The 11,967-nt window shown below is 42.8% G+C and overlaps 1 protein-coding gene across 2 annotated transcripts in view; it reads right to left on the reverse strand.

Moving 5' to 3' along the window:
* Positions 1-11,656, reverse strand: part of pdlim2 (PDZ and LIM domain 2 (mystique)) — a 32,938-nt gene extending 21,282 nt beyond the window's left edge. Inside the window, exons 1-3 of one of the 2 annotated variants that reach the window (XM_041042907.1) lie at positions 11,269-11,656; positions 3,461-3,589; positions 1,291-1,442 (exon numbers count right to left, since the gene is read on the reverse strand). In XM_041042907.1, the coding sequence (XP_040898841.1) occupies positions 1,291-1,442; positions 3,461-3,553 (245 nt within the window). In that variant the 5' untranslated portion in view covers positions 3,554-3,589; positions 11,269-11,656. The remainder of the gene's footprint in view (positions 1-1,290; positions 1,443-3,460; positions 3,590-11,268) is intronic. The other variant, XM_041042906.1, reaches the window with a different exon arrangement.
* Between the last annotated feature and the right edge of the window lie 311 nt (positions 11,657-11,967).

The raw sequence follows: 11,967 nt of genomic DNA on the forward strand, positions 1-11,967 counted from the left end.
CTCAGCATCAGAGAGGAAACTCTACTGTACTGTAGTGGTACAGCTGTGTGTTAAAGATATACCCATGAGCCGTTCTGATGGCTAACTCCATTAGAGAGAACAACAAAATCACACAAATGCTCTGGTCAACAAGGTATCACCCACAAACAACAAACAAAGTCCAACTAAAAAATCTTTTAGGATCGATGACAAGATAGCAAAGGTATTTGACTTGTCATGGAAAAATATTGTCAGTTAAACATGTTACACCAACAAAAAACTGCTGTATAAAGCAGCAGACTCGTTTAAAAACAACACTCTTCTATTCTGAGGATGGGCTGACGCCAGCTTATTCCAGTGGCCAACACCATCTGTGTGATGACGGTCAGTACCAACATTACTGCTGGTTTGATGAGGACAAACTGCCAACCAGATGTGGGGCTGGAAAAAAGGGAGTGATCTAAACTAAGCAAAAGAACAAACTAAACATTACAGTGTGTGCCACTCAGACCTCTTGAGAGCTTATCTGAGCATAAATCAACTTGGTAATATGCTCGATCAGTAGCATTAAAACAGCAGCCTGTGAGGTGCATAAGAGTCTTGGTGCTGAAAAGCACTGGTAGTTAACAGAGTGGGATTAAAGACATGGCAGAGATACACAGTGGCATTGTCCTGGGCAGGCACGGAGTAATGGTGTTGTTTCTGGCTTGGTGGGAGACATGAGGTCAGCAGGGAAAAATTCACTCACATGGACATAGGACATCCAGGGAGGAAGTATGTGAGAGGGTGTTTGTGTGTGTGTGCAGTAAGACTAAGTGAGCGAGTGACAGGGGGCAACAGTGACAAGAAATGAGAATTTAGGGAGGACATTTAATCAAAATGCCAGTTAAGAGCAGCCGTGGCTTGAAGGAAAAGCGTTTTAGCAGCAAACTCCCTGTCATCCAAACACGGTCTTGGTAAATATCAAAACAGTGTTTATTAAGAAGGCCTGGGAAAGGGAACGGTGTGGCACTCATACATTCTGGCATTTCCCCTGATTACAATCACTTGTTTTGTTTGTACAGTGCTTGTATGATAAAGTTAAAAACTGTGTAAAGAAAGATAGAAGCTGGGGAGACCGCGGTCTTGGCACAAACACAGAGAATTACGGTCATTTAAGATATTCATATGGGGAGATATACCGCAGAAGGTTGCATAGCACTGTATTGTATTATGATTATAAATTCAACATATATTCATTCACAACATAAAACTACAGGTCTTTTAAGAAGGATTATTTTTCTCTAATAGCAGATCTGCATGCCAGCGTACCTCTCCACCACTAGCTGCAGATGGGTCTTGGAGTTCTTGATCTTGTTCTGGGCCTCCACGTTCAGCATGTCGGCCGTGTTTTCCCCGTTGATCTCCAAGATAATGTCACCAGGTTGCAGGTTTGCCTGTTCTGCCTTGCTGCCCCCATTGACCTGTTGAAGAGAAGAACGAGCTCCAGTTAGGCCCCACTGGCCCCAGGTCCTGCTCTGAAAATGACAGTTTATGGATGTACCATCCATCTGGCACGCATGGACAGCTCCGTATCTTATGGCTGTGTGGATGATCTGTCAGTGATTTTAACAAATGAGTAAATGAGAAAAAGTGTTGACGGGCTGCTTCACACTTTTGTCACACTCCTAATACAACTGTCTCTCTCTATGATAACACTGACAGTAAATACCAGCAGACGCCACAGCATTTCACACACACATGGAACGAGGCAGTGCCGGTCAACAGTGCACAGATTCATGACACCCTTGGGGAGAAGTCATTAGTGTGACACTACTTGATGGTTTGACTGGGTCTGACCTTTGCAACCAGCCTCACCGCATGTCAAAGCCATTGCTATACCACCACATCAGAGTGAATTCCACACTAATGGGCCGAAACACAACATCCAAGCCACCAGTCTCAGCTTGGTTCCTGTCTCTCGGCCTTTTACACCCAAACACACAGTCTCACTAAAACATAAGCCAAAATGTGTAGGCTGATGCTGCGACTGCTTCAACTTGAGCGAGAAGAATGACATTTGCCACAAACAGTGCTCGCCTCTCAATTAAAAACAGAGAGGCAATAAAGCAAAGAATGCAGAACAAAATAAATAGGGCTAGGTTTAAGATCTAAAAGCCACCCTCCGAAGGATGACAGTCTCTTTCCTGTATCTCTACAGGAAAAATGGATGCAAAGGGAGTGCCCATCAACGGGTCTGTTTGTAAGTTTAGCCAAGCAAGAGGGCAGAGGTACCATGTTTGTGGGCCCACTCCAGAGGCAATTAAGAGTTGCTGTGGCGACCCACAATAGTGCATGCCTTTTCTGATCAGGACACGCCTGGTTTCACATAAACTAAAACCAACTGGGGGCTCTTTCTTTTCCAGGGTCTGTGCCCAACAGAAACAGGGGCAAGCTATCTTTCAGGCCAACAGGAATAAAAGAGGGCATCAATGTCGCCTCCGTGCCAAGCAACAACCACTTCAGATGGTCCAACCCTACCGCTGCTTAACTGTGGAGAGTAGGGGTGGGGGTTGGGTGGGGTGTTGTGAGACAAGCCGTCTCTCAAACTGGGCTGTGCAAACCAATTCCAGTGATGAAGGTTCTCTCTCAGCGGGAATCTCCGTCACTTTACAGAACCTGTTTGATATTCGAGACAAACATGCTGGTGTTGTTTACTACGTAGAAGTAACAAAATCAGACCGAAAACCCATGATTCATGAGAAGACCTATTTTTCTGACATAAGTTGACAAGAGGGGGCAAACTGCTGTTGAAAGAGCTTGACACTCAGGCTGTGTGAAGCACTGGTACCCTGCCATGGTTATGCCATAATTTATCCTTTATGGTCTGAGGAGCTACTGGGGAAGACTCACTGGAAAAATCCAGGCTGAGGTGATGGTACAGGACCAGGATGTGCAATGGGCAGAACTGGGTGTCTCTAGCATGCAGAAGTTAGTCTGAGAAACATTTCCTGGTGGTGTTTACTGTGTGCTGTCTGCTTCCGCTTCTTCTAATACATCTTTTGACGTCTTTATTTTTTTTATTTTTTATTTTTTTAAACAGTTACTGGGAAATATGGACAATAAAAACAACAAGCACATGCTCAAGTACAAATGTAGTGATGCATGTGGTAACACGTGCACATTAACACAGAAACTTAAATTCACACACATGCACTCTGGGACCAGGAACCCCGTCACCTCTCACCGCTACTTCCACTGTAACTGTAATCAGTGGTTTCCTTCTAATGTAATCTGCTTCCATTCTATTCTAACGTGTTCAGCAGTCAAGGAAATAGGTATACAGCAGCTCACGGACACAAACAAAGACAAGAAAAGAGTCGTAGTGAGGAGGAAGTTGACTTTGCATGACATGCCATTACACACTGTTTTGACAAAAACAGAGGATATAGTTTGATAAGGTGTGACGAGGTTCAGCAGCGGGGCAGTGGCTGACGAGTACCTTTGATACAGTTATGGCCTTCTTAAAGTCCCTTCCTCCAAATATTCTGAAGCCCCATGGTGAAGGACCGATCAGGTTCACTGTCAGCGCCATCGAGTGATCAGGTCAGCACTCTCACTTGTCAAAACCCTGGAAAAATAATAATAAAAAAAAAGAGACAGAGTGAAAATAAGACTGAGTATAATAAGAGTATAATACGAGTGTAAGTCATGTGTGAGACCTAAACATGTGCATGGCTGAATGTTTTCATCAGAGTCACGTGTTTCTGCTGAACAGGCTTAATATTAGATCAACAGGTGAAGACAGGGAACATTTGCATAAGCCGGCTTTCATCTCCAGCAACACTTTGCTCCCACTGGCCTAAGTCCCTTTGACATGGATTGTGTAACCACATCAAATAGGAATGGGAAGAATCTGAAACCAAAGACACATGACTAACATTTCTAAAGTTCCTGCAAAGCCAAAGAGTTTCATTAAATCCAAATGCTCTTTTGAGACAAAAGAAACATACGCAAACAAAAAGGCGTGCAGGCGAAGTGTACGAGGAGCTCAGCGTTTCACTTGGGTGTAACTGTGACCACTGAGTATATTGTATATGTATACAGTGGTGCAGTATGATTTATGACCTGCTGTATGGTAGCCCTTTAAGTCCAGTTTATAAGAATGGGCTATATAAATAAACTTGTCTAACAGTTCTGTTGATGTGTTCAGTAAATCTGTAGATCTCTAGTGGATCTTTTATATTTGTATGGTGAGGGTAGCATGGAAATTTACAGATTCTTTTCTCCACAAAGTCTGTTGTAAATTTCTAAATTTACCTCTGTAAATCTAGTGTCTAAAATCAAATCACTGGAGACGCCAATGTATAGTGAAACCATGTGAGGAGCTCTGATTGTTCTGTTCCTCTTGTAGACCGACTTTTCCAGACAGGCATTAATGCAATATTAAGGAAGAACAAATCATAATGTAACATCATCGGTTAGTCGTTGTTCTCATTTTTCCCATATGGGAAACATAACTTCATGTGAACAATATTTTAGGGTTGACAGTCAGCATTGATCATCATGTCGTATAACGTGTCTCAAGCCTTTGCCAGTCATTTTTATCCATCACAACTCTAAACAGACACATGACAGGATGGATGAGCAAGAGATCCTCCAGATGTGGATCTTTAATTACTGGTGAGAATGGAGCTTTTAAAAATATTACTAAATTATAATTGGTGATGACAGTGTGATGTATGTTAACACTGATGCTGGCAAAAAGTGAATGCCTTTAATACATTCTCAACAGACCTTTAATTGTTTTGGAAGGGATCTCTAAAGCAGTATTTTCCACCACAGTCTCTCAACATCCAGACTCAAAAAAATCAACTAAACTAGCATAATAAACATTTACACCATGTTCTAAAACATCAGTGGGTTAAAACAAAAGCCGGAAATGCTTTAAAGCAGTGAAATATCTATGCTGCCAGGTTACTCAGACTCTGTGACTGCATGTGGAGACAGAGCTCTGCGGCATACAGTGATGATGGGATGAGTGCCCGCAGGTTCGTAAACACATTAGCACCTGCACACCGCAAACACGTGCACAGAGATGCTGCGTCTGTAACTAAAAGGCATCTCACTGAGAAAATGTGCATTTACATTAGCTGAAGACATTAGTGTAACAAGTAACATGCAGGTGCACTCATAGACGATGACATAAGCTAAATAAGTACAGACCGCTTTACCCAAAAGACAAAGAAAATGTAAATACACCCAGACAATTTTCCATCATCTGTTGCTTAACTCACAACACAAACAAAGCCTGGTCTTGCATCAGCCTTTGAAAATAAATTATACAGAACTTATACATCACAGTTACGGTTACTTTCCGCAGAGACACAAGGGATTTATTTATTTTTCTTTATCATCATTAACTATAATAACTTCAAGCATACTTCAAAGACTCACAGAAGCATAAAGGGCAGATCAGTATATGGTGTTTTAGTTGCGCATATTAGCTAATTATGGGTTAATGTCTGAAGATCAACCCAAAGTTTAGTGTTAAACTTCAGGTTGATCCAAAGCACTGTACACACTGATGTACACTGTGGCCAAAATGTAATGTAAATGACAACCTTGCTCAATGTCTCTTCTAAGTAATAAAAGCCTGTCAATGATTACAGATATTACATAATACAGTTATCCAAGCTCACAAATTTATGAGGAGCCAGCAAGATAAACCTCTGCAAATCACAGGCCCAAGGAAAGTGGATCTAGGACATCAGCCACGCTACTCCCCCAAATCCCTCCAAACACTGGCCCATTTCATCGTCTGCACATTCCACAAGTGTTTGGGACAAGCATTGCAGACCCAGTTACTCATTAACAGTCTGGCCAATTAGCAGGGTTACTGCGCTCACCATCATTAGGGTCTCTTAATTGCTGTGGCCTCCAGGAATAAGTGCAGCCGTGATAATAACAGGGAGCAGCCGCCCCAAAGTTTCCCAGCCTCTGGGGGTGTCAATTAGTTCCATGAACCTCAGCAGCTTCTCCTATAGAGTACCATTATCAACCAAGCACTAATTCCCCGTATAAACGTCCACTGTTAGCATCATAAAAAAACACTAGTGGTGGATAATGTCAGTGAAAGGATGGTGAAAGTATGCGGCAGAGCTAACAAACAGGGGAGGAGAAAAACAACACAGTGGTGGTGAGGATAAGTGGTGCACTCATGGGCTGCGCTTAATTGGCCACTGATGAGGTTTTAGGACTGCACTGCTGCTCAAATAAAACAAAGTGCTGAACACAGTTTGATGAAAACTCCCTATCACACAATAGTACTGCTGGGCAGCTGCCAATATACATAAATGGTGAATTCTGTTCTGGTGACATCTCGCTGCTTTTGCTGGCATGCCAATTTTGGCAGCGCAGTTCAATTCACAGAAACACAACGAGAAGAATTCTCAGTCATGAAGTCATTTCTGTGGCTCGCAGCTCAGCATCAGTCCCACAGCAGGACGGCAACGTGAGCAGAATGCTAACTGGCACTGTACCTGCAGGGTAATACTCTCGCTTCAGACTAAGACAACGGACAGGTTTATGACTTACCTGCATAGCTACATACCGACAAACTGTGAGGTGTCAAGTCTGACACACTGAAAGACACAGCATCCCAAATCTTCCTGTTTCTATTGGCTCATGCGCTCAGTCGCCAGTTTACTAGGCACATGTAGCTGGAGCTAATGTAGTCTAACATAACAGCACTGCAAAAAATATCAAAAGATGTTTTTACTGTTTTAACACAAGTAGTCCATTAATTGAGTAGTCAATCACCAGAAAAATAGTCCACTTTTTGATTATTAAAATATGTTTCACGCCCCAAAAAAAACCCCCAAAAATTAAAAACAATAATCATTTCAAAAAACAAACAGCACAGGGTCAAATTTGAGTGTGGAGTACTAATGAAACATGCAGAGAGAAGTCTCCATAATGTTTTAGTTAGCCATGCTGCCAGCACAAACACATGTAGAAAATACTATCCAGAAATCCCAACTTGATGACAAATAAAAACGAGCCTGGCGATTTCTGTCCTTCAAGGCAGGGTTGTACAACTATGGAAAGTCGTCATGGTAGCGATTAGTTTCTCCTCCATGTTTACAGTTTCTTGCAACAAAGCTTCATGGTAAAGAAGGTTCTTCTTCCTGTGGGCGTCTTCGATCTGACTGTCTGCTTGCGCGATTGGCCAATGCAGCGCCTCGCTTGATACCATCACATTGCATTCCCGACAAAATTGAACTACACATATTTATTCCAGATCAGTACAGGATATTGAGCTCCAAAGACCACCATGTTTCTGCACCACTGAACTGGAGCAGAATATTAGCCAGACCTAAACAGCTGCTAAACCTACAAATATTTTAATAACAATATGTTTCAATAAAGAGCTTTACTGACACATGATGGATTAAACTGAACATCCAACAAATCAAAAATAAAATTTCAGCAGACCCTGGACATTGCATGTATTGTTGTACTAGCACAAATTATTGGCTGTTGGTAGCTTGAGAGTGACAAAAATAACTGGATTCACATTGTTCAAAGACTCAAATCTCAGTGCTGCTATTGTGCATATGAAACACACTGTGAGGTGGCAGGATGGATGAGATATTCAAAAGGTAAACAAAACCATAATGAGCTCAGACAGCACATGGCTCAGACTGTATTTCAGTTTCCACGGCGACATTCTCGCTCTCTGGGGGAAGTTCAAGCCTGTCATGTATACACGCTATATCTTAAAGGCCTTTTGGCTCTTGTCACATCTATGAGAGATTGTCCCTACAGGCGAAAAGAGCTGGTGGAGGAATGAGAGGGAAGAACGGGTCCTTCATAATGTTGCACTCAAGACTCACTGCTCCAACATGCAGAGAGCCTCAAGGGTTTCATTTACAAAAGGATCTTTAATTATATAGTTTGTACTTATGGCAAATTATTTATTAATAGACAACATTGTGCCAGAATCAGCACTGTATTGATTTTCTACAACTTTCAGATATTAATGCCACTTTTAGAAATACTAGACATAAATTAAAACATAATTTATTTAAAAAATATAGACAGTGTATAGTAGAAATCACAGAACTCCTGTATGTGTGACATTGTGTTTTGCTATTAATGTTCTGAGTGTAAACACAAACAGTATTGCAGGTATTTTAATTATCACACAAGCCTCAGTGTAACTCCCTGGTGGTCAGAGGCTGTAAACCTGAGTGTCCTTTGGTCTGTAGACACAAAATAACACCTAACTGATGTTAGCATGTTTACTGTATTGTGTAGTTCTCTGTAGTTTGGGAGGGGTGAGTGAAACCTGCTTACACAAGTCTGAAGCTGTGTGGCGAAAATCATGAGGACTCAACACTGATGAGTCATTATATTTTATCTCCCTGTCACCACAACACAGTTATAGCAACCAGTAGTCATGTTGACAGGTATTAGTCTTTTATAATGGGAGGTGAAAAAATGTTCTTGATGCAAGGAATGCTAAAGAAGCATTACCATCATTTGACAAAGCTAGTACTTAGCATTAACACCTCAATGCATCCATGGAATGAGACATTTGGACAAACAAGTTGATACAATATATTCTGTGCTGTAAATCAAATATTCATCTAAATCGAACATCATTTGATTAACTAAATAGATAACTGCCTAAACCTCAGTTTAATAAAATGTCTGGCAGTCAAACCTGGCCACCTACATCTTCACCTCCTCCCTGAATCACCAGAGAGCTTAAGCGAGACGGTTTTATTTCTCCTTGAACCCCCGGGCCAAAATCCACTGGATTGAAATGAACAAGCACCGGCTCTCTGGCAAACCAATACTGAAAGAACGGCTGATGAACATAGCAGACACAATACATTCAGCTGAAAGCTCTGGCTGAGCTCCGATGAGAAGGAACACTCAGATGAACCACTGTGGCTGCAGGGGGAATATTCCTGGTATGAATCACGCTTGTCAAAATGTGGCTGGCTGGTGGCCATACGCCAGTGTGAACTTTCCACAGCCCGCGTCAGTGATGCAGTCCGCTGTTGACTCTGCCCTATGTGTCACACAGCACACTGACTGGTCGGGACCTACCTGGACAAACACACCCACTGAATAAAAAAGGAGAAGAATGTAACAACAAGCCTCTCCCTGGACTGGGCAGGCTGAAAACACATTCTGTGCATTCTCAAAAATCACACCCATACGGTCAGATATAGCTACAGTCACTAGGGAGATGAGAAATATCAAACAATAACTAATGATGTCAAATAGGGTGTTGGTTGATGAGTTTCTGTATCAATATATATGGCTGCTATCGCTGATAGCTCATGTATCATCGAAATAATCATAGCCTGAGCCAGACCTGAGATTTTTGTGGTTTACTCCCTTTTCAGTGAAAAAAAAAAAAAAAAAAAAACTTTTAAGGGTGCATGCTCCTATGGGGTTGCATGCTGTAACATAACCTTATCTGCTACAGTACAAAGAGACAATTTCTGTAATCATCCATCATCTCTTTCTGAAATCCCCTTGACACTTTGCTGCAGCTCTGCTACAGTGGACTGGATTGTGTCCACTGTGAAGTATGGTTGTAACAAGACAAGAACACTGGAATTGGATCCACTTATCTCCCTCTGCATCTGCATCATCATCATCATCAGGAGATCATGTTACAGCTGCTCACACTGAACAGACTCCACTCTCTGCTGCTCAGCAATCAGAACAGTTCACCACATCCTCTGCACGCACCATTAGGCGCTCCTCACAAAAAGCACACACCGAGCACCACTTTGTTCGTTACGTGCACGCTCCCAAAACCTACAGCTGCAGCGATGCATCGCATCGGATTATTGGTGAGAAACAACTTTCTGTGGTAAGACATCCTCTCTCTCACAAACTGCTGTTTCTACAAAAGTTGATGTCATGTCAAAGAAAGGACAGTCAAAACCATCGTGCGAAGCCTCTGCCTCAGATGAAGCTGAAACCACACTTCTGTGAGACAGGAGCCAAAAAAAAAAAGAAAAAAATACTTTCATGATTCACTGAACCGATTATATTGACTTCCTGCATAACTGTGCACATGTTCATTACAGAGAAAAGCTGCCTGTTATAGGCCCTGAACTAAATAGAAAACAACATTTAGCAAAACTAAAGAAAAAAAAGCCTAAATGTTCTTTTGCTGCAGCGACAACCTCAATGCAATTGTAAAAGCAAACATTTTCTGAGTTAGAAGGTAACAAACTGGCCATTTCCCCATTTTCTAAAAAAGCCACTACTTTGCTGTATCCAAAATTACAGTGGTCTGTTTTCGGTTCCTGGATGGCTTTATCCTGTCTGAGGAACAACATGGTGTTCTCTTAAAAAACAAGAGAGAGAGAAGGGAAAAAAGAAAAGAAAAAAGAAGCAAAGCCATCAGGAAACCAAAACAATTTAAAAATGAGGGGAGGGTAGGTAGAGCACACACATGAAAGGCAGCCGGGCACAATCACAATGGAGGAGTTACACAAACACCAGGCGGTGGGGGTTTGGGAACATGAGGTTTCACTGGGACTGTTCTGGATTACACATGAGAGACACCTCAAGCAGTTACCCACCTGCTGAGCTCACAAACCAGGTCTACTTATTTCTTAACACTTAATTAAATGAACTGGAGGAACAGTCATGTCTAGACATTTTGGGAGAGCTGGCTTGAACTTGAACCAGATTGGACCTGCTGATTCAGAGTCATCACCGTCTACAGGCCGCTGTAGGTGGAGGAGAGAACAGATAACACCTTCACCTGTTGGATAATGTGACATAAATACTGGCTGGATGTTTCCCGAGGCTGCACCTGGTCCAGACCACCTCCACAAATCACGCTGACTGTGCATAAATAACCGTCCCTGCTCTTCTCCTGAACACAGATGCGTTTACGGGGTGGAGGTTCAACACTAGGTGCTGGAAACATGTACTGAGTGTGGCCTGAGGTTTTTTTTTTCCTCGTCAGTTAGACTGACATTCAATTTCAACCTAAATCACGCATCATTAACCAAACCAGCTCATATTGTACGTTGGTTATTGCACACATACCGGACATCAATCATAATTTAGCCAAGCTTCACTGCGTGCTCTGAGGTTCCCACACTTTGCATGAGCGTTAATGGGTCTCTCGGGTTTAATGACGACAATAAAACCTAAAATAAATCACACTGCCCGCCATAAAAACAGCAACACAAAACAGACGTTACAAACAGTGTGAGGCTGAGGCACTTTTCAATAAACACTTTTAATGTGTCCACTTACCAAGGTGAGTGCAGTGAGATTTAAGTCGCCTTCTCCACCTGCTCAGTGTTCGCGCGGTCCCCGACTAATCACTGAAAACACACGCACACCCAGGAGACAGCAGGAGACAGCAGGAGACAGCAGGTCCCGGTTCACCTCAGCCTGAAAACAACGGCCGCCTCCAAAACACGGTCAAAACGAGGCAGAGAGCAGCTTTGGGAGATTTCCCCGTGAACGCAGGAGCACTGAAGCTGTGATGAAGCGCTCCTAGTCCCTTGTCTCAACTCTCTCGTCTGTCGCTTCAGATGTTAAGGTGGCTCTCATGAACGCCACCTGTGGCTGCGCGCGCAGTCGTATCGCCGGGCTGAGCTCGCGATGCCATGTGCTGTTACCAAAATAAAGGTTTTTGACCCAGGCAGCAAACCGGGGCGTGTCGCATCAGAGAGGAGAGGAGAGGAGGGTGCCGCGGTGATAATTGAGCCATTTATCCCAAATCTTACAGTGGCTGCGTTTTGTGTCCGCGCGCCACCTGCTGACGGGGCGGGGCAGAGCACCACGTGCAGCCGTGCGTCGAGGCTGCTAGTTAACTGCAGCTAATGGCTTTCACCTGGTGGCACAGGTGAAAATAGATCGCAGGTTATGTGGTTGGACTTGATAAGTGCTTTATGTCAAATAAATATACAGTTGTGTGCAAACAAATTATACATGTTTTGTTGATTT

Source organism: Toxotes jaculatrix, chromosome 7 (genome assembly GCF_017976425.1).
Source record: "Toxotes jaculatrix isolate fToxJac2 chromosome 7, fToxJac2.pri, whole genome shotgun sequence".
In the NCBI taxonomy this organism is placed as follows: domain Eukaryota; kingdom Metazoa; phylum Chordata; class Actinopteri; family Toxotidae; genus Toxotes; species Toxotes jaculatrix.